Source organism: Zootoca vivipara, chromosome 2 (assembly GCF_963506605.1).
Source record: "Zootoca vivipara chromosome 2, rZooViv1.1, whole genome shotgun sequence".
In the NCBI taxonomy this organism is placed as follows: domain Eukaryota; kingdom Metazoa; phylum Chordata; class Lepidosauria; order Squamata; family Lacertidae; genus Zootoca; species Zootoca vivipara.
Window position 1 is genome coordinate 117,709,190 of NC_083277.1, and position 22,088 is coordinate 117,731,277.

Here is a 22,088-nt window from a genome sequence, read left to right on the forward strand (position 1 = left end):
AAAGCCAAAGAGAGACAGAAAGATTCCTTTGCTGGCCACCGAAGGCAGCAGGAGGGGTTGGGAAGCTAGGAAGTACCGCAAGGGGGGTGGAGCAGGCATTCTGATCTGAACAAAGTCTCAAGATTGGGGGAGTATAATTCATGGTATAATTCTGTATAATTCTGCGGGAGGCAGTGGAAGACTAGTGTGTTCTGGTCCACGGGGTCATGAAGAGTCGGACACAACTGAACGACTAAACAACAACAATTCATGGTCTCTCTATGTACTGTATTTCTGTTGATTTAAATAAAAGAACTGAAAGAAGCTCACTGTGTCTCTGATTTCACTAGGCTTGCGACACATACCTGCTGTGCAAATATGTATCAATATTGGGGGGGGATCTTTTATGTGAAATTTCATGTGGGTGTTTTCAAAAAGGGCCAGTCACTAAGATAACAAAACAACACATGTAGCAGCAGCATTTATATAATACTTTATAGCGTTGAAAGTACTTTTCTTACACCATCTCGGGAACCCTGTAAGGAAGGACAGAATTATTTCCCCCAGTTTGGAAGAAACAATTGCTTAAGAATTTCTATGTCAGCAATAAACCTGCCATTTCCCCCAAATAATTGGGTTTTAAAATGAAATCTTGAAAGTTTGTATGATATTTTAAAAATAATAATGATAATAATGTTTTCCTGACAAAGGTACATTGCTTTTTTGGGAGCTGTCACCAGGTTAGGGTTTGAAGTTGCTCATATTAGGCATGAAGATCAATTCCCTGTACACGTCTACTCAGAAATGAGCTTCACACTGCGTCTGTTGGGGCTCATACATAGGTCAATTGGGCATAGGATTGCAGCCTACAATATATTATTATATTTTAATAATGCTATAGGGTTCAGGGCCTCTTGGATGCAGATGTCGGCTTCACTGGTAAGGCTTTCTCACAGACATAGAAGGATTCAGAACTGCAGGTGTAGTCATTCCATTCCCCATTGATCCAAACTTGGCCACAGTCCTCTTCCTGGTTTTGATAACTGTTGGGTTCTCCTTGCTTCCAGTTCCTGTGATGGAAGCAAGATGTCTCTGTCTCTCTCTCTCTCTGAGCCTCATCATCATCAACAAAAATTCACTAAACCCATTTATGTTCACCCACTAGGAATTCTAGGCCACTGTTGCCCAAACTTCTAACAGATTAATATTTTCCTCCCCCTAAATTAAAATTGAAAGCCTATTTACTTTTACAGTTAAAAAGATTTATTCCCTGTACACGTCTACTCAGAAATGAGCTTCACACTGCGTCTGTTGGGGCTTATACCTAGGTCAAGTGGGCATAGGATTGCAGCCTACAATATATTATTATAATTTAATAATATTATAGGGTTATTATATTATTGTTCCATAGGGTTGCAGCCTTCCAAACATAGGACCGGTGTGACCTAGTTGCTTCCCATATGAAAAACTGGCAGTAACACTGTCACCCCTTGTGACCTCCAGTCACTGAGGAACAACAGTGATGGGGCAGAGGCCTTCCAGTCAACCTCTGGTCGGCCTCAGGAATGGGGGGAGCAGGATTAGGTGGGCCTTTGGCCTAGTCCCACAAGTCTCTTCTTCTGTTCTTATGACCCCAGAGGAGTTGCCCAGCGCTTACGTGAAGCCTGTTCTGTAATTGCTGCTGTCCAGCCATTTCCACTCGCCTTCTGTGTGTTGGTCGTGGAGTCCAATCCAATAGCGCTCATTCCTGGTCCGGGTCTGTATGAAATTCTGCAAGAGGCAAATCCAAAATACAGAAATATGGGGCTGCGTCAAACAAAGGCATCCCCTTAGCGCAAAGACTTCCTTCTTCCTCTCCTTTCCCTCACCCCCCTCCCAATTTTTCCTGGGGTTCTCCAACGGCCAGAGCAGACTTGGGGGGTGGGGGGCACAGGGACAGGAATTCCATGGTGTAGGTGGAAGTGCTTGTGTCGATGGGTCCAGTTCTCTTGTTACAACCATTGCTTCGGTGTTTGCATGAAGATGAAGATTCTGGGGCTACCTACTTTGCAGAGAAGGAGAAGAGTTGGCAAGCAAGTGAGTGATCAAGGAAAATATGTTTCACATCTTGTTACCTGTTTGGCCAAATTGTTGATGATGACCAGCTGAGAGTGCTGCTGTTCACACTGTGCTTTGGCCATATGCCAGGACACAGCCTTCAGGGAGAAGTAGTAGCATTTCCCACTGAAATATTCCCATTGTCTGGTGTCGGCACCACACGGAAACACTGAGCAAAGGAAAAAGATGAGAGAGAGAGAACTTGGCACTAGCCTAACTTGTCAATTTAGCAGGGTCTAAAAAGTAGTCCAGAGAAGAACGACGACTGGGTGAAGGGACTTGCTCTAGTGACGCAGCGTTGTGTGTTCAATGTTGCAGATGTAGTGTTGAACTGCAATTCCCAGTAACCGTAACAAACTACAGCTCCCAGGATTCTTGGGGAGGGGGCAAGCCATGTACTTCAAATGTGATGTCCATAGCTGTCAAGTTTCCCCTTTTCTCACGAGGAAGCCTATTCAGCATAAGAGAATTTCCCTTTAAAAAAGGGAAAACTTGACAGCTATGGTGCTGTGTTCAATGTGTTGGTGGTGCATAGGCAGCCTAAATGAAATGCATCTATCCCTTTTAAACTGACTTATTTATTATTACCAGGGGACGTGGGTGGTGCTGTGGTCTAAACCACAGAGCCTAGGGCTTGCCGATCAGAAGGTCGTTGGTTCAAATCCCCACAATGGGGTGAGCTCCCGTTGCTCGGCCCCTGCTCCTGCCAACCTAGCAGTTCGAAAGCACGTCAGAGTGCAAGTAGATAAATAGGTGCTGCTCAGGCGGGAAGGCAAACGGCGTTTCCATGCGCTGCTCTGGTTTGCCAGAAGCGGCTTAGTCATGCTGGCCACATGACCTGGAAGCTGTACGCCGGCTCCCTATGCCAGTAAAGTGAGATGAGCACCACAACCTCAGAGTCGTCCATGACTGGACCTAACGGTCAGGGGTCCCTTTACCATTACCATTACCTTTACCTTTTATTTATTATTACATTTCTATTCCACCTTTCTTCCAAGGATCTCAAGGTAGCATAGGTGGTTCCCCACTCCCCTGTTTGATCCTCACAACAGTCCTGTGAGGTAGGTTCAGCTGAGAGGCAGTGTGGGGATCAGTGCTTCATGCCTGGTTTCTCAGGTTCAAGTCAAACACCATAGTCACCTCTCCCCATGGCTTCCCATCTCTAAATTTTAATTTGCACAATTTATTCTGCAATGTATTTACATGACTAATGTGACTCCAGGTATGGACACGTAACACTAATCTCAAAAAAGGACACTTTTTAAAATTTAAGTCATTAAGTAAATAAGTTAAAGGATGCATAGGTCAGAAGTACTGTCTTGCTGATTATGATCACTTCACAAGGAGAGTTAGTTTATAAAAAGCAGAAACGGTTAGTTTTTAGAAACAACTCTCTTACTTTGAGCTTGACTTGTGGGATCACCTAAAAGGACTTGGAGCAGAATTTGGGTGGAGCCTGGGAAGGCAGTCCCTCCCTGCAAAGGGGAATATAGTGTTGTAAGCTTGGGGGTTGGTTTGGATGGTGTTTTGGGGTCCCCTCCAAACTTGTTGTTTTCCACCTGTAAGATGAGATTCTGTAGCAGAAGGAAGCATTTTCTTTGTTAATGGCCAAGCTTGTTAAGGGTCAAGAACACTAGCTAACAAAAGATAGGCCTTCCTCCCTTACCTGGCTGGATGCCACGTCATCCCTAGGGGGCAGGAGAACAAATTGCCAGAGGCTAGTCTCATCTTGCTCTCTGTGCTGAACCAAAGCTATTGCTTTGTGTGTGGCGAGATGTCAGGGACTGGCTAGATGAGGAGGAGCGGTGGAATCACCTGACCAAGATCTTTCCCAGAAATCCCGGAAGAGGATTTGGATCCTAGTTTCTGGTGGTGGACAACCGGGCACACCCTAGAGCAGCGATGGGCAACCTTTTGAGCTTGGTGTGTCAAAATTCGCCAAAAAACCGAGCATAACTCGGGTGGTGTGTCACTTCGAGAAAAAAACACCATAATTCCGCGATATTTATAGTTTAAACAACAAAAATGTATAATTGTAATATATAACTGTATTTAATAAACCAAAAAACCCTTATTTATCACAAAGTGCCCAGAGTTGTTGAGCTTTTTTTGGGGGGGGAGCTGCTGACCAAAGTTTGGGAGGTTTTTTTGGGGGGTGCAAAAGTTGCTTTGATTTTTTGGGGGGGAATGCCTCAAAGCTGCTGCGTTTTTTGAGGGGGAAATAGAACAGAAATAAATGATGAATAATACATTCACTGGAACTAACACACAGCACCGACATAGTCTGCCAAAGCGCCAAAAAACCTAGCACAGAACGTGTTAGAAAACGGACACTGTTACACCCAATCATAGTCTGCCAAAGCGCCAGAAAAAACAGCACAGAAGGGGTTAAAAACCAATCTCTGGCTACCAGCAACAAACAACAACAAAAAAGGATCCGGGTGGAGACATGAGGAGGAGGAGGGGGAGAACAAATGCGGGGGGGGGGGGGGCAGACCCCACAACACACAACAACAGTGAGGGCTCTGTGTGTCACGTCTGACACGCGTGTCATAGGCATAGCTGCCAAGTTATCCCCTTTTAAAGGGATTTTCCCTTATGCTGAATAGGCTTCCTCGCAAGAAAAGGGAAAACTTGGCAGCTATGCCATAGGTTCGCCATCACTGCCCTAGAGGAAAGGAAGAGCTTTAATAGAGAGACTGGTGTTTCCCTGTCTTCCTCTGATCTGTGATGGAGCTGTTCTCTTGGTCAGCTCCCTTGACCCAGAGGCAGGGGGAGCTCTGGAAGCCTAATGCTCCATCTTATGCTCGGGATGTACCGGTATATACGGTATGTGTAAATAGAACCCTATATCAAAAACACACTACAGTCTCTCCTGTGACCTTCATTTCAGGGAAACTGAACCTGAGGTAAACGCTGACACCCCTGAAGTCTCTGAGACTGAGGTCTGTGTAGCAACAGAAACTTACAGTGAAAATCATGTCCGTAGGGATCCTTCGCAAGGGCTGTGCGGAGCTTGCTGATTTCTGAGGATGCTAATGCAACTGGCGTGATAAAGAGGGGGGAGAAACATATACGTCAGAATCTTCCTCCATCCTGCTACCCATTTCCAATTACGTAAGAGTAGGAATGCCAAGCCACCATGAAAAGGTCATCCTGGTTATGGGTGTTTTTTTAACCTTTGAACCTTTTGGCAGCTTTTTTTTTTGTATAACAGGCAAAGGGCAGAATTAACTTTGTGCTCACAGAATGGCTTTGGATCCACCTCTGGTAGCCAAAGAGGAGGGAAGGGGACTTTCTCCCTCCCCTGTCACACCACCTTCCTCCTTATTCTGAAGGGGCCCCAAATCTGGAGCCCATTGCGAGGAAGGCATTGCAGGGCAGAGTGAGGCTCCAGGGAAACTGTCTCTCCTCATCTGGCATGCAGGGCCGGTGCTAGGGCTTTTTGCGCCCTAGGCAAAATCACCTCCTGGCGCCCCTGCGTCCCCTCCATAGGCGGGAGGAGCGCAAGCCAAAAGGAGAGTTCAGCGCCCTCCCGCCTATGGAGGGCATGCTGTGAGCTCCTCAGTGGTGGCTGCCGCGAGTGAGTGGCAGCAGCAGCAGCAGCAGCAGCGCCCATAGCTTAAGGCTTCAGCTACAGGCGCTGCCGCCGCCGCCACCGCTCACTCGTTGCAGCCGCTGAGGAGCTCACAGCGTCCCCTCCGTAGGCGGGAGGGCGCTGAACTCTCCTTCTGGCTCGCGCTCCATAGGACCTCCATAGGCGGGAGGAGCGCGAGCGCGCACCTGGGAGGGCGGTGGTGGTGCGGGGGTTTTGCGGGGTTTTGCGCCCCCTCCATTTACGCGCTCTAGGCAACTACCTAGTTTGCCTAAATGGGCGCACCGGCCCTGCTGGCATGAGTGGAGAAGCATCCACAGGATGCGAAATCAAATCATGCGGCTTTCTGCAGAGAATCCTGGAAACCGCAGCTTACCTCTCACAGAGCTACAATTCCCAGCACCATTAACAGACAACAGTTCCCAGGATTCTTTGGGGGAAATAAATGTGCTTGAAATTTATGGTATGGATAAGTCACCTCCCGCCATCTCCGACCATGCTGCTTGTGGCCAACAGGAAATCCTGCAGGCAGGGGCAGCACATCCCTGTCACCCCATGCCACCCCACCCCTGTGCCACTCCACCACCCTCACCTGGGAACCAAAGAGGTCATGGGCGTAGGCAGGGGCGGCAGGAGGGAAGGGGGCAGTTGCCCCCCCTAGAAGCAGGGCCGCTGGTGGCCAGCCTGCCCCGCTGCCCGCCGCCGCCCGGTGCCGTCTCCCTTCTCCCTTGCTGGCTGTGGGGCGGGTGGAGGGAAAGCCAGCTTTACCTCCACCTGCCCCGGCGATCGCGGAGGGGGAGGAGGGGATCGGAACAGCCCGATTTCGGGCTGATCCTGGTGCCCCCTCACCCATGCCGGTTGCGGAGGGGGAGGAGGGGGTCGGAGCAGCCCGATTTCGGGCTGATCCTGGCGCCCCCTCGCCCCTGCCGGGGGAGGAGAGGGTCGGAGCAGCCCAATTTCGGGCTGATCCTGGTGCCCCCTCACCCATGCCGGTTGCGGAGGGGGAGGAGGGGGTCGGAGCAGCCCGATTTCGGGCTGATCCTGGCGCCCCCTCGCCCCTGAACAACCATGGCTTTCCTTGCCCCACTGTGGCCCCTCCCCCTGTGCCTTGGCCCCGCCCCTTGCCACTTGCCCCCCCTAATTTTGATCCTGGCTATGTCCCTGAAAGAGGTGGTCTCCCCATGGGTGCTCTGCCCACCCACCCCAGCAGAGCAGAAGTGCCAAAGAGATCTTGCAAGGTTTCTCTGCTGGCTGAGCTGGCAGGCTGAGGTCTCCATGGGGATGCTGCCTGTTCAGCTCCTGCTGCCTGAGGTGGCTCTTTCACCCTGGCTCATGGGTGGGCCAGTACTGTCTGGAGGGCACCAGGCTGAGGAAGGCTGTGCTGAAACAAAGCGCCTTCAGGAAGTGCAAGGGGACCAATTGGAGTCCACCAAAAATGCTGGACTGGCTGTCAGAATTTAGGGAATAAAACTGATGTATTGATTTATTTAAAAAGTTAAAACCATCAGTATCATTTTCAGTGAGTGTGTATGTTTGAACCTGTAGCCCACACATAAACACTCAAATGCCATCTTTTTTACCTCTACCAGAGCACGCAAGGCTGTGCTGTATGTTTCCTTGATCTCTGCATCTTCTGCACTCTCAGGGTTGGGAACATAGGAATCTGCCTTATATTGGACCATTTAGCTTAGTGTGGACTGCATTGGCTTGCAGCAGCTCTCCAAGGTTTCTGACCATGGACATTCTCAGCCGTATCTGGAGGTGCTGGGGACTGAACCTGGGGCTTTCTGGACACCAAGGCGATGCTCTGACACTGAGCTGCAGAGCTTTAGCAAAAACAGTCTCCACAGACTTAGCTAAATGTCAGGCTTAATGAGCACAGGAACTCATCCCTAGTGGTCTTACTCCATGAAAATCAGTTGCTGAGACCCTACCTCCTCACAGCCATCTAAAGTTCCCTCCTCTCCAGGGCTTTCCCCAAGCAGTCGGAGACTGCACCCGCATGCAGCCAACCTCTCCTCTGCCCTTTTCATGCCTTTCCTGCTTCTGGGAGACAGGAGGGAGGGGAGCTTGTTGCCACAGGAGGGGGAGATAGCCATGTCTCTTCCCCAGTCAGACTCATCTCTGCCTCTTGACCTCCCTCCTCTCACTCACCTGCTTCAGCTTCTGCCTCTGATTCTGAACTTCTCTCTGCCACAGGCTCTCCAGTTCACTGAGCCCTATAGCCCCATCGGCTCCTGACACCTCATCTACCCAGTCTTCTCCTTGCAACCACCAATTGTCCCACTGCCACTCCCTGGGCTCTGAGCCTTTTTCCTATGGTGGTCTCCCAGCTGGTTCTTCCCACCATTCCTCTATGTTTGCTACAGGCTTTGCTGCTCCCTGAGCCCATAAACTCCACCCAAAACAGTTCTCTGATTTACAGATGACATGCTGTAGGCAGTAAAGGAGAAAACGTACCTTTGGAGAGGGCCACCACAAAGCCAATGACAATCAGCAGGTAGGAGACACCCAACAGTGCATAGATCAGGAGAAATGGCCTCTGAATAAGATTTCTCCCTTCATAAGAGGAAAATGAGATGATGGGAACTTGACCCCATGCAGACTTCTCTTTGGTAAAAAGTATGGGCACGCATTTGGAGCAGACCTCTCCATTTGTCACATTCCATGTTGTCTTGCTTGCATCTTATCTTTTCAGCTAATTTATGGAATGAAGCACTTAGCCAAATGAGACTGTTCACACAGCCCTGTTTGGCTGGGGGACTGGATTCTCTTAAGGTTTCCTCACTGGCCTTCAAGAAAGGATTATGGCTGGTGCATTTTCCCTTCATAGGAGCTTCTAATCACTTTTACAGGCATACGGAGATGGAGGAGAATTTTGTTTGGTCTGCATGTTAAAGCTAACCAACCTAATCTGCAACTATGGGACAAAGACCTGGATCCAAACCAGAGAAGGATAAATCCACTAAGCTCGGTTTCTCATTTTCCCATTTTTAAATTCAATTTCCCACATTTCACACTGCATCAGTGTGCAATTTTTTTTAAGTCCTCAGAAAAATTTGTGTGAACATAATTTCTACACTATTCCTAATCAGAACATAATTCTGCCCTACTCTGAATTTTGTGATAACAGTTCTTGCGCAAAAATGCTTTTTTAGCTCAAAATGTTTAGAAATGTGTACATTGAGATACAGTATGTGTATTTAAATACTATCCTGTGACAAAGTATCTAAATACAATTCTTATTTGATTGATGGAAGCATTGTATTTATACCCCATCTTTTTCTTCGAACCAGCTTAAGGTGACATACCTGGTTCCCCTCCTCCTTATTCCATCCCCACAACAACCCTGTGAGGCAGGTTTGTCTGAGAGGCAGTGATTGGCCCAAGGTCACCCATCCAATTTTTTGTATGGATTAAAAAAAAAGATGAAAGTGGAAGCTGGATAGAAGGGACTTATGAATGCAGAATTGACAGAGCCTGGAAGTAGACTAATCCACCCCTCCCTCTATGCTTCTGGAGATATCCCCCCCCCCAAAAGCCTCATTTGGACAGAGGCTGGCTCTTCTAATTTATTTTATTGAGAGGGTAAATAGAGACTAATAGAGAGACTAACCATTTGTGGTTAATGATTTAGAAATGTGACATTCAACCTTTTTAGGCTTTTCTTCATTAACCACAAATGGTTAGTCACTAATTTTGATGGGCAAAAAATGTGGCAAGCAAATATGTTGTGTGTGTGGCACAGAAGTCACAGCCCAGCGAGTGGGGACAGAATGAAGTTCTTTTGTGTTCATTGAGTCTGCACGCCAAAGCAGCAGGCCTAAGACAAATCTGCACGGGGCTGCCTTGCGGTTTCAGCGTCTGCTCCTTGGCTCTTCAGGCTGGGGTGAGGATTTCCACACACTCCCACTGTGGCTGCCAAAATGAATGTATTATTTAGGGCAAGGAATAATTAGCAAGCCTAACTGCAAGGGTCCACTTAAGTGTATTAAGGCAATGGACTGCCACCCACACGTAATCAATATGGTAACATTCAGTTCAAAATACAAAACTCAAGAAACATTACAAGTACCGGGAAAAAAGCACCACAAACTCAGTAGCATTCCAGGTTAAAAGTGACTTTAAAAGCAGGTTAAATGCAAAGATCTTTGCTTGGGGCTGAACAAGGCTCCAAACAAGCATAACTTGGGAGAATGTTCCAGAGATTGTGGGCTGCACTTCAAGCGGATTTAGTCGCCTGGAGAGAATCCTTCCTGATGGATTCTCATTCAGCTGATGGATCTCATTGAGAGAGGATCCTTCAGGAAAAAGCTACAAAACCTTTGGCAAATGCCAAACAAGGGGAACAGGGAGATCATCTTTACCTTTAGAAGTTTGAAAGTTATCTGTATACTTTTCTTCATCCATCTCAGGAAGCTGTGTGAGGGGAAGGTGTTGTTTGCCTTTGGTGTTGTTTTGAAACACTTTTGAAAATAGGGACTTTTTGTCATTTTACTGGGGTTGCTCTGCATAAATGGTTAATGATTCATTTAGGAGACCCCTGTTCTCCTACCCTCAGACTACCTCTTTCTAGAATATACCTCCCTCTTGAAAGCATGCCCACTGCACACAAATGCAGCAAGGTTCATGGGCAACTTGTCTTTTGATGAATCTGTAGCAGAATTTTGCAATTGTACCAGATTAGCAGAAGACAGGTCATTGCAAAAAGAGGGCCTTGTTCCCTGTTTTCAGCTAGGTAATTTCGGGAAATGGGATCACCCTAAGGCAGACGTCTGAAGGTGATTTTACTAGCTGCATGGGTTGATATGGGAGTACACAATCCTACCATTTTCCTGGGCTCAAGCTGTGAAGACTTGAATGCTAAAAGCAGTACTTTGAACAGTGTCTGGGAACAAAACTATAACTGGCGTAGTCATGAAAAGATACTCTAATAATTTTAGGGTGTTAAGCGGGGTGCCAGACCCCTCTAATCTCTGGATCTGGCAAGTCCTAGAATTTAATCAAGGCTTCCTATTCTTGGAACAGCAGGCTAGTTTTCTGGAGAGTTGACAGCTTGGGTGATGATCCATTCAGGGGGATTCAGGGGCAAATGGGCAGGATAGCAAATGGGTGGGGCCCCCTCTCTCAACAGATAAAGTCATAGTTTGGAGCAGTGATGTGACCTAGAAGCAAAGCAGCGAGCTGGAGTCAGAGCAACGCAGAAAGCAATGAGTGATTTTTGTCTGAATCCAAGACTGTGGCTGCAGGGGAAGCAAGGCCCTTTTGGGGTGTTGTGAACCCCTCCAGCATAGGCTCAGGTTGTATATATGTGTAAATAAACCATATATCATAAATACAACAGTCTCCACTGTGCCTCAAATGTAAACACAAACTGGGTAAGCACAGAGGAGTATTTTGGTAATGTGGCACCCTGCGGACAAAATTTGGCATCCCTAAATATTTCTTATGGATCTTCTCAGTAAGTATTATTATTATTAATATTATTTTGGACCCCCTTAGCTCAAGGCTCTTTGTGGGGGAACCACCTGCACCTCTCCCAACAAATTTAGGTTGATGTTCAATAGCTTGGGGGAGAAGATGCTTTTCTTGTCTTTATTTCCTTTATTTTGTACATGAGTAATAAGTGTAGGTGGCTAAGACTTTAAGATCAGAGGGACCCTAAATCTCTCTTTTGGCATTCCAGGAGTTAGCAGACAGCAACAGCAGTCTAAATCAATAGCTATTGTTGGTTTAGGCTACTTGCCAATATTATAATGCTTTCTAACCCAGAGAACAGTTAAGTAAGCTGTTTACTGGATGATATGTGTGCCCATAGGATTTTTCAGAAGTGTAAAATCTTACCTATGCCATGTAATTTAGGTTAAAATGCATGTACCACAAGAGCATAGCCAGGAGGAATTATTGGAAGTTGAGCTAATATGGTGTGTGTGTGCTTGGATACAGCACTTCCCTGCTCCTCTGTTAATTTCCCTAATTTTTCTTCTTGTGCGTAAAAATGTTGTTGGTTTTTTTTTTGAGTTTTTTTTGTATTTATTTTCACAAAAAAGATAAAAATATACAAACAGCACTTACATTCTGTATTATATCTTAAAGGTAAAGGGACCCCTGACCATTAGGTCCAGTCGTGACCGACTCTGGGGTTGCGACGCTCATCTCGCGTTATTGGCCAAGGTCATGTAGCCAGCATGCCTAAGCTGCTCCTGGCGAACCAGAGCAGCACACGGAAATGCCATTTACCTTCCCACTGTAGCAGTACCTATTTATCTACTTGCACTTTGACGTCTCCCTTTCCTCGCTTCCCTCACCGCTGTGCTATCTCATTTGGTTTACCACTCCTCTCAGCCAATCACCCATTCCCACCGCCCTTCTGAGTAATACCCCCCCCCCCACACCTCTGACTATACATAAGGGTCTGGTGACTTCTGTTTCAGTGTAGCTGAAGAAGTGTGCATGCACACGAAAGCTCATACCTATGACAAACGTAGTTGGTCTCTAAGGTGCTACTGGAAGGAATTTTTATTATTATTCTTTTTTGTTTCGACTACGTCAGACCAACACGGCTACCTACCTGTAGCAAGTTGGACTACATTTTACTAAAAGCAGGCCCACTGCAATGAATGGACTCAAGTCTGCTACACTTTGCTCTGAGTGGGACTTACATTGGAAAGGCTGCAAAACCAATGGACTTCAGTTCAGTATGCTATGCAACGGATGTTTGTTTTTTTAGGTAAATAAACTGATATGATAACACTCTTGAAGTTTCAGCATGTTTCCTTTTAGAGGTGCAATCATCTTGCCAGTTGGATCTACTCTGAGTAGAATTAGCACAGAATACAACCCTCAGCTTTTCTGCTGTGACGATGTTCCAGAGCACATGCAGCCAGACTTTGAAAGTCATGTTGTCAGTGAGTGTGCAGCTCCTTGCCATTTCTCTCTGGGTTCCCATCAACTTAAATGAGATCAAGACCATGCATGTGATGGTTTCATTGCATCTCGCTCCTCACAATGGGCACAGGCTCACGGTGTAGACACCACACTGGAATCTCCAAGGGAGACAGCACTTGTCACAACACAGCCTGGCAAATCCGCCTGGATTTTGTGGATCACCTGATCCTGGAACTCTAACCCCCTTATATCAAGATGTCTGAGCCGGGGCAATTTCTGGCAAACGGCCACAATGGCTTCTGAGGAAAGCTTGCAGCAGGACTGCAGGCAGAGGTCCTCCAAGTCTAGTAAGCTGCTTAAACAAGAAAGACCTCTGCTCTCCAGAGAAGGATTGTCCCCGAGGTCCAAACTTTGCAGGTGCCGCATGTGGAACGCAATGACAGGTGTGAGTAAATTGCCAATGCTACAGTGACGCAGGGTGAGGTGCTCTAGGCCTCCTAGGTGTGCTGCTGCTGCCTGGAAACCTTCAACAGTTATCCGGTACGCCTTGGACAGGACCAGAGTCCTGAGATTGCCCTGGATGGAGATGTTCAGTAGGTGCTGGCTGGAGAAGGCAGGGACATTCTGGATTACAAGGTGCTGAATCTGTGGAAAGACAGGGCAGGTCTTCGAGGCTTCAGACACTTGGAACCACAGGGAAGGGATCTCACAGGAGCTCAGTTCCAGGGTCGTGACAGAGGAAGGGATGCAATCATAGGAGAGGGAGCGAAGGTCTGTCTCTGTCAGGCACAGGCGGTGGAGATTGGGGCATTGCCTGCCCAAGGCCTGCATTAGTGCTGGGGTAAAAACTTCTTGCTTGCGAATGGAGTGGAGGGATCCCCGTGCCTTCAGCGTCTGCAGGCTGCCTCGAAGATTGTTCCGCAGCAAGTGCCATAGGACCTTGGAGGACATCTAAGTACAGGTGTGAGGGACAGGGGATATCGCGAAGTCCCTCCCCTCCTGAGTTCAAGCCCGTCCCCGAGCAAAGGGGAAAGCAGGGAGAGTTCCGATTCCAGTGGGGAAGCAGGAAGTCGTGTCCGAGGCTCAGGCAAGGTAGAGGAGCCAGGGTCCCAGGTGGGACAGGAAGGGGCAAGTAAGGGGGGAAGACCCATCCCCCCAACTCCAGAATTACGCAGGAAGAGGAGGGGCAAGAGGATGGGTCTGCCAAAGCTTTTGTGTTGGAGAAAGACGCGCCAAAAGCCATTAGGAGGTTCTGAAACCGACTGACAACATCGCTCCGTGTAAATAGCAATGACTTGAGCACTGTAAATACGCAGCACCAATAAAAGAATAAAATGCAGAGCTGCGTAGCGTCGTTACTCTGAAGTAGTCCACTCCGGCCACTGTGACAGCAACCTCCTAATCATTTTTGGGCTACTTTGGAGTTGCCGGGATGAGCGTGTCAGAGGCGGAGAAGTGGCGGCAGATCGCTGAGCAAGCCCAGCTAGAACTGCAACAGCTGTCGCTGCAGGCGCAGGGAGAATTGAAGGCAGCTAAAGAGGAGACTAAGAAGGTCCAGGACGACCGGCTACAACTTGCGGAACAGGTGAGAGAGCTCCAGGAAAAAGAGCAGCATTTAAGGGCGGTGGCGGTAGACCTCCAAAACAAGCTGGATGCAGAGAAAAACAAGGCGGGAGGGGCACCCCAAGTCCAAGTGCTGCCAGGAAGGAGAGCCGGGACCCTAGTAAGCAAGTTCAATGGAGACCCGAAGGAGTTTCAGGGCTTTGAGACTGAGATTGTGTATGCTCTTGAGCTGCACCACGATGAGTTCCCTGATGATGAGCACAGAGTAGCGTTTATTGTGGAGCACCTTACAGGGGCGGCCAGGGAGTGGCTAAGACCGTTAATTGCAACAAGGAATCCTTGCATGAAGAATGTCAAACTATTTCTAGAAGGTTTGAAAACGATGTATTCGTCCGATAGTCATATGGACCAGACTAAGGAGGAACTTCATAATTTACGCCAAGGAAATATGACAGTTCGCGCGTATTGGGCGAAATTCACCATGCTGGTGCACAGATTGGGGTGGGATCTGGAGTCTGCCCCAATGCAAGCGGCGTTTTACTTGGGGTTGCATGAGGAGGTGAAGGATGAGCTCTCGAGAGGTCCAAAGCCCAGTAATATGGATCAACTGAGCAAAGCGGCTCTGGCGGTGGGGGTGAGGCAGGAATCCAGATGGAGCGACAAGCAAGCAACGCGCGCAAAGCGGGCTTGGTTCCCACGGTCGCAGGAGAAGCCACTCCCTCAACAACCCTTTCAAGCCACGCCTGGGGCCAGTCAGGACCAGGAACCCATGCAGATTGATAGCGCGCGCGCGCGGGCTTTTCAAACCCCAGCGGCGCCAAGACGCAAGGAGGGAAGGGGTGGGAATTGCTTTCTCTGCAACTCCCCCCAGCATCTCGTCAGAGACTGCCCACATCGCAGGGAGTGGCAAGGAAAGGCGGGAACGGTTGTGCCCTCCCCCACTGACGCAGCACCACAGCAGGGAAACGGGAAAGCCTGGCTGCAGGAGACAAGGGGCGGCAGCCAGGCACAGTCAGCAGACAACAGCCCCAGCCCACCCACCCGCACAGAGAGGAGCAGAGCCAGCCCACCCCTCCCAGAGCAGGAGTGGTTCTAGAAGTGACGCTCACGCTCCCAAATGGCTATCCATTGACGGTCCTCGCCCTAATTGACAGTGGTGCCTCAGCCAACTTCTTCTCGAGAAACTTTGCAGAAGAGCACCAGATCCAGCTTCTGCAGCTGGATTTTCCTCTGCACGTGGCAACCATTGACGGCAGAGAGCTGCTGGGAGGGGCCATCACTCATCAAACCCCCCCCATGAGAATGACGGTTGGAAGGCACTCAGAGACACTGGCATTCAACGTCACCACCATCTCAGACCCCCCAATCGTTTTGGGCATGAGCTGGCTGGCGCGCCACGACCCCTCCATAAGTTGGCATCAGAGATGCATCACTTTTGGATCGGACTTTTGCCTGGAACATTGCATGCAGCACCAACCAGGGGAGGGGCCTCCGATAGCCACGGTGGCCACCATGCACGTCAAAGGGGGTGAGGCGATACCCAAACCATACTGGGACCTGCAGGAGGTCTTCAGTGAAGCGGAGTCCGACCACCTGCCCCCACACAGGCCTTTTGACTGCCAGATCAACCTGGTGCCTGGGGCAACTATACCCCCAGCCAAGCTGTACGCCATGTCAGACCAGGAACTGGAGGATCTGCGCGCTTTTATCGACAAGAACCTCAAGCGGGGGTTCATCAGAGAAAGCAAGGCAGCAGGGGGCAGCCCGGTCTTCTGGGTGGACAAGAAAGACACGCAACAGCGCCGTCTTGTGGTGGATTTTAGACGGCTGAATTCGGTGACAGAGCCAGTGGCTTTCCCCATGCCCAGAGTGGATGATCTCCTGACAGCGGCACGCAGAGGCAAGATTTTCACCAAGCTAGACCTGAGGGGGGCGTACAACTTGATCAGGATCCGGGAAGGCGATGAGTGGAAAACCACGATGTTCACGCCTCTGGGCTCTTTTGAATATCTGGTGATGCCCTTCGGGTTGCAAGGGGGCTCAGCATGCTTCCAGGCCTTCATGCACCACGTCCTGGGGTCCCTACTCTTCAGGAAATGCTTGGTCTTTCTGGATGACATCCTTATTTACTCCAACGACCCAGTGCAGCACGTGAAGGACGTCAGGGAGGTGTTACAGCGCCTGAAGGAGAACCACCTGTATGTGAAGCTGGAGAAGTGCAAGTTTCACACCAAGGAGGTGGACTTCCTGGGCTACAAGCTGTCAGACAAGGGGCTGGCAATGGACAAGGACAAGGTGCAGACCATCCTGGACTGGCACAGCCCCAGGACGCGCAAAGATGCCCAACGCCTACTAGGCTTTGCCAACTTCTACAGGAAGTTCATCAAGAACTTCTCTCGAGTTACGGCTCCCATCACTGACTGCCTGAGAGGCAAGCAGAAGTTCAGGTGGACACCAGAGGCGCAAGCAGCGTTCGAAAGCCTCAAGAGGGTGTTCGCCTCAGACCAGAACCTGTTCCACGTGGTTCAGGACGCGCCCCTACGCATTGAAACAGATGCTTCTGATAAGGCTGTGGGCGCCATTTTGTTGCAACTGGACGCCAACAGAGAGTGGAGACCCTGTGCCTTCTTCTCCAGGAAGTTGACCCAGCCCGAGCGAAACTACACAGTTTTTGATCGGGAACTTCTTGCGATCCACGCGGCGTTCCAGCACTGGAGACACTTCCTGGTGGGCGCCAAGCACCCCATCCAGGTGTGCACAGACCACAAGAACCTGGAGTTCTGGAGAACTGCCAGGGTGCTCAACCAGCGGCAGATACGGTGGGCGGAGTTCTTCTCGAACTTCAACTTCTCCATACACTACATCCCAGGAGAGCAGAATGTCAGGGCGGATGCCCTCTCCCGCAAGCCAGAGTACATGGAGGAGGAGGCGCCACCAGCCCCAAGGCACATTTTTCCCCCGTCGGCATGGTCCTGCGGAGCAGCAGTGGTGAGCGAGGCAGAACTCACAGCACTGACGGCAGCGGATGAATTTGCCAACCGCATCTTCAGAGAACTGAGAGGGGGGAGGGAGCAGGCAAAAGACTTTGCAGAACGCAGAGGGCTGCTTTTCTACAAGGGTGCGCTGTACCTACCCACCACCCAGCTTCGACGTACGGTCCTCAAGCAGATGCACGACAACCCTACAGCGGGGCATTTTGGAAGGGACAAGACCACTCACCTAGTCATGAGACACTTCTGGTGGCCAGGGGTGAGGGAAGATGTTCGAGACTATGTAAGGGGCTGTACCACCTGCCAGCGGGCGAAGGTGGTCAGAGCAGCGCCACCAGGGTTGCTGGAGCCCTTAGCCACACCACACAGGCCGTGGGAAGTGGTGTCCATGGACTTCATCACAGATCTGCCTTCGTCCAGGGGTAAGACTGCAGTGTTGGTGGTGGTGGACCTCATGTCCAAAATGTGTCACTTTATACCGTGTGCCAGGGCAGTCTCGGCAGAAGAGACAGCCAAACTGTTTGTTGATCACATTTTCAGACTGCATGGATTACCTTTAAGGGTTATTTCGGATCGTGGCCGCCAATTTGTTTCCAGGTTCTGGCGGCGGCTCATGAACCTCCTGCAGGTGGAGGTTAGCTTGTCGACGGCTAGACACCCGCAGACCAACGGACAAGCGGAGAGGGTCAACGCCATTCTGCAGCAGTACCTGAGATGCTACGTCAGCCAGCGGCAAACGGACTGGGTGGATCGCTTGCCACTAGCAGAATTTGCCTACAACAATGCAGTGCACGTCTCCACAGGGGTGTCGCCCTTTAAGGCCAATTACGGGCGCGACCTCAGATCTTTCCCAGAGAGGGAGAGGGAGGAGGAGGAGGAGGGCCCACAGGCTGAGGATTGGGCAGAGGAACTGGAGACGGTGCACCAGCAGCTCAGAGAACACTTGGAGAGGGCCAAGGAAGCGTACAAAAAGGGGGCAGATCGCCACAGGCGACAAGGGGAGGTCATCAGGGTGGGGGACAAGGTGTGGTTGTCCTCGGAGGGCCTTCCCACCAGAGGGAGGTGCAAAAAGCTGGCACCCAAATGGCTGGGCCCCTTCACGGTCACGCAACAGGTCAACCCGGTGGCATACAGGCTGGCACTGCCAGAGGACATGAGGGTGCATCCAGTGTTTCATAGATCGCTGCTGTCGCCGTACAGGGAAAGCAGCAGGCTCAGAGACAGCGAACAAACCCCCGAGGGAGGGGGGGAGAGGGAAAGCAGGGAGCAACTCAATGAGGCCACGGCCATCCTGGATTCAAGGTGGGGGGTGGGGGGCCTGGAGTACCTCATGGCATGGGAGGATGCTCCACCGTCCCAGAATGAATGGGTTCCCGCCACTCAGATACAGGAGGAATTCTTGGTGGAAGAATTTCACGCCCTCTTTCCCCACAGACCCAAGCCCTGGCACATGGAAAGGGAGGGGGAGGAGGAGGAGGCACGGGAGAACAGCTCACCATGGCGCTGGGAAGCGGAGTTTGAGGAACCAGAGGATGAGGTATGGGTGTCGCCAAGATCCACCCAGTCAGAGGAAGGAGCAGATTGGCAAAACATTTTTACCCCCACCAGCTCTGACGCCACGGACTTTTTGGGATTCCCGTCCTCCCAGGCGGAAGGGGGGGGCTCGCAGGACTGGGGGGAGGTGTTCACACCAACGGGCTCGGAGAGCACCGAGTTTTTAGGCTTCCAGTCGTCACCGACACATGGGGGGGGCCTGGGGAGGGGTGAAGGAGAGCTTGGGAGGGGGGTGGATGTGAGGGACAGGGGATATCGCGAAGTCCCTCCCCTCCTGAGTTCAAGCCCGTCCCCGAGCAAAGGGGAAAGCAGGGAGAGTTCCGATTCCAGTGGGGAAGCAGGAAGTCGTGTCCGAGGCTCAGGCAAGGTAGAGGAGCCAGGGTCCCAGGTGGGACAGGAAGGGGCAAGTAAGGGGGGAAGACCCATCCCCCCAACTCCAGAATTACGCAGGAAGAGGAGGGGCAAGAGGATGGGTCTGCCAAAGCTTTTGTGTTGGAGAAAGACGCGCCAAAAGCCATTAGGAGGTTCTGAAACCGACTGACAACATCGCTCCGTGTAAATAGCAATGACTTGAGCACTGTAAATACGCAGCACCAATAAAAGAATAAAATGCAGAGCTGCGTAGCGTCGTTACTCTGAAGTAGTCCACTCCGGCCACTGTGACAACAGGGAAGTGAAGTTTGCATGCATATCAAAAGCCATGCAGGTCACCTGCCAAATCACTGCCAGACCAACTAATGCAGCGGTCAGCAAACTTTTTCAGGAGGGGGCCAGTCCACAGTCCCTCAGACCTTGTAGGGGGGCCAGACTATATTTTGAAAAAATATATGAACGAATTCCTATGCCCCACAAATAACCCAGAGATGTATTTTAAATAAAAGGACACATTCTACTCATGTAAAAACACCAGGCAAGCCCCACAAATAACCCAGAAATGCATTTTAAATAATGCATCCCGGACCGTCCACGGGCCGGATTAAGAAGGTGATTGGGCCGCATCTGGCCCCCGGGCCTTAGTTTGGGGACCCTGAAGTAATGCAAGGCTGCAAGGCTGTCATCATTTAGCTGGAAACAGGTCCATGAAACTCTGCGGGACTCGCACCTTGGGGAAGCATAAAGGGCAACAGATGGCAGAACACGCAGAGTTTGCAGCCAATTTTCTAAGGTCACATCCACACTGTGTATTAAAAACTTCCCCTACCCCCCGAAATCCCAGGAACTAGAGTTTGTTAAGGGTGCTTGGAATTATGGTTCTGTGAGGGGTAAACTACAGCTTCCATGGTTCTTTAGGAGGAAGCCATGTGCTTTATAGCCTGGATGCCAAATGTACTGGCAAAATACCCCGCCCCTCTGGCTGGGTTTCCCCAGCCACTCTGGGCAGCTTCCAACCGAAAATTAAAAATAATACAGCATCAAACATTAAAAACTTCCCTAAACAGGGCCACCTTCAGTTGCCTTCTAAAAGTCAGATAGTTTATTTCCTTGACATCTGGTGGGAGGGCGTTCCACAGGGTGGGCGCCACTACCGAGAAGGCCCTCTGCCTGGTTCCCTGTAACCTCACTTCTTGCAGTGAGGGAACTGCTAGAAGGCCCTCGGCGCTGGACGATGGGGGTGGAGACGCTCCTTCAGGTATAATAATAATAATAATAATAATAATAATAATAATAATAATAATTTATTATTTATACCCTGCCCATCTGGCTGGGTTTCCCCAGCCACTCTGGGCAGCTTCCAACAGAAATATTAGAACACACTAATTTCTTAAAGATTAAAAGCTTCCCTAAACAGGGCTGCCTTCAGATGTCCTCTAAAAGTCTGGTACTTGTTTTTCTTTTTGATATCTGTTGGGAGGGCGTTCCACAGGGCAGGTGCCACTACCGAGAAGGCCCTCTGCCTAGTTCCCTGTAACTTGGCTTCTTGCAGCGAGGGAACCGCCAGAAGGCCCTCGGCACTGGTCCTCAGTGTTCGGGCAGAGCGATGGAGGTGGAGATGCTCCTGCAGGTATACAGGACCGAGGCCATTTAGGGCTTTAAAGGTCAGCACCAACACTTTGAATTGTGCTCGGAAACGTACTGGGAGCCAATGCAGGTCTTTCAAGACCGGTGTTATGTGGTCTTGGCGGCTGCTCCCAGTCACCAGTCTAGCTGCCGCATTCTGGATTAACTGTAGTTTCCGGGTCACCTTCAAAGGTAGCCCCATGTAGAGCGCATTGCAGTAGTCCAAGCGGGAGATAACTAGAGCATGCACCACTCTGGAAAGACAGTCTGTGGGCAGGTAGGGTCTCAGCCTGCGTACCAGATGGAGCTGGTAGACAGCTGCCCTGGACACAGAATTAACCTGCACCTCCATGGACAGCTGTGAGTCCAAAATGACTCCCAGGCTGCACACCTGGTCCTTCAGGGGCACAGTTACCCCATTCAGGATCAGGGAGTCCTCCATACCAGCCCACCCCCTGTCCCCCAAGAACAGTACTTCTGTCTTGTCAGGATTCAACCTCAATCTGTTAGTCGCCATCCATCCTCCAACCGCCTCCAGACACTCACACAGGGCCTTCATCGCCTTCACTGGTTCTGATTTGAAACAGAGGTAGAGCTGGGTATCATCCACATATTGATGAACACCCAACCCAAAGCCCCTGATGATCTCTCCCAGCGGCTTCATGTAGATGTTAAAAAGCATGGGGGAGAGGACGGAACCCTGAGGCACCCCACAAGTGAGGGACCAGGGGTCTGAACACTCATACCCCAACACCACTTTCTGGACACGGCCCAGGAGAAAGGAGCGGAACCACTGTATAACAGTGTCCCCAGCTCCCAGCCCCTCAAGACGTCCAGAAGGATGTTATGGTCGATGGTATCAAAAGCCGCTGAGCGATCCAGCAGAACTAGGAAACAGCTCTCACCTTTGTCCCTAGCCTGCCGGAGATTAACGACCAGCGCGACCAAGGCAGTTTCAGTCCCATGATGAGGCCTGAATCCCGATTGGAAGGGATCCAAATGGTCCACATCCTCTAGGCGTGCTTGGAGTTGTTCAGAAACCATGTTGTTTCATTTGCTGTTTGGGAACTCAGGAATGGGACGGAAATGTTTCATTTTAATTTAGATGCATGAAGGGAGGCCGGGGTATGGGGGACAGACTTCAGAAGCAAATCTCACTGTGCTCAATGAGGCTGATGTCTTAGAAATTTTAGGATTGCAGCCTAAGATTCCAGTGACTAAGGACAGAGCCTGTCCTCATCCTTCCCTGGCTAATAAACCTAAAATAAATTGTAGAAAATAGTGCATTGAATTTACAGAATTTTGTACATTAAGCACATTACTTTAATTTGCCTAATTTATACAGGTTGCCAAAAAGTCTCTTGCTTGCTGTCCGCTGGATCATTTTGCTCCAGGATTCTGGATATCTGCCTAAAGCCATCCTC

General features: G+C 50.1%; 2 protein-coding genes across 2 annotated transcripts in view; both read right to left on the reverse strand.

The window, feature by feature from the left end:
* Positions 1 to 12,696, reverse strand: LOC118078531 (hepatic lectin-like). The gene is made up of 6 exons (XM_035102428.2): positions 10,039 to 12,696; positions 8,132 to 8,230; positions 5,046 to 5,120; positions 2,094 to 2,245; positions 1,637 to 1,749; positions 1 to 1,049 (listed from the first exon to the last, which is right to left on the reverse strand). Exons 1-6 carry the CDS (start codon positions 10,079 to 10,081, stop codon positions 884 to 886), a joined length of 648 nt encoding a protein of 215 aa, XP_034958319.1. The 5' UTR covers positions 10,082 to 12,696; the 3' UTR covers positions 1 to 883.
* FBXL12 (F-box and leucine rich repeat protein 12) overlaps positions 12,692 to 22,088 on the reverse strand; it is an 11,270-nt gene continuing 1,873 nt past the window's right edge. Inside the window, exon 3 of the mRNA XM_035102427.2 lies at positions 12,692 to 13,510. Within this exon, the coding sequence (XP_034958318.2) occupies positions 12,692 to 13,510 (819 nt within the window). The remainder of the gene's footprint in view (positions 13,511 to 22,088) is intronic.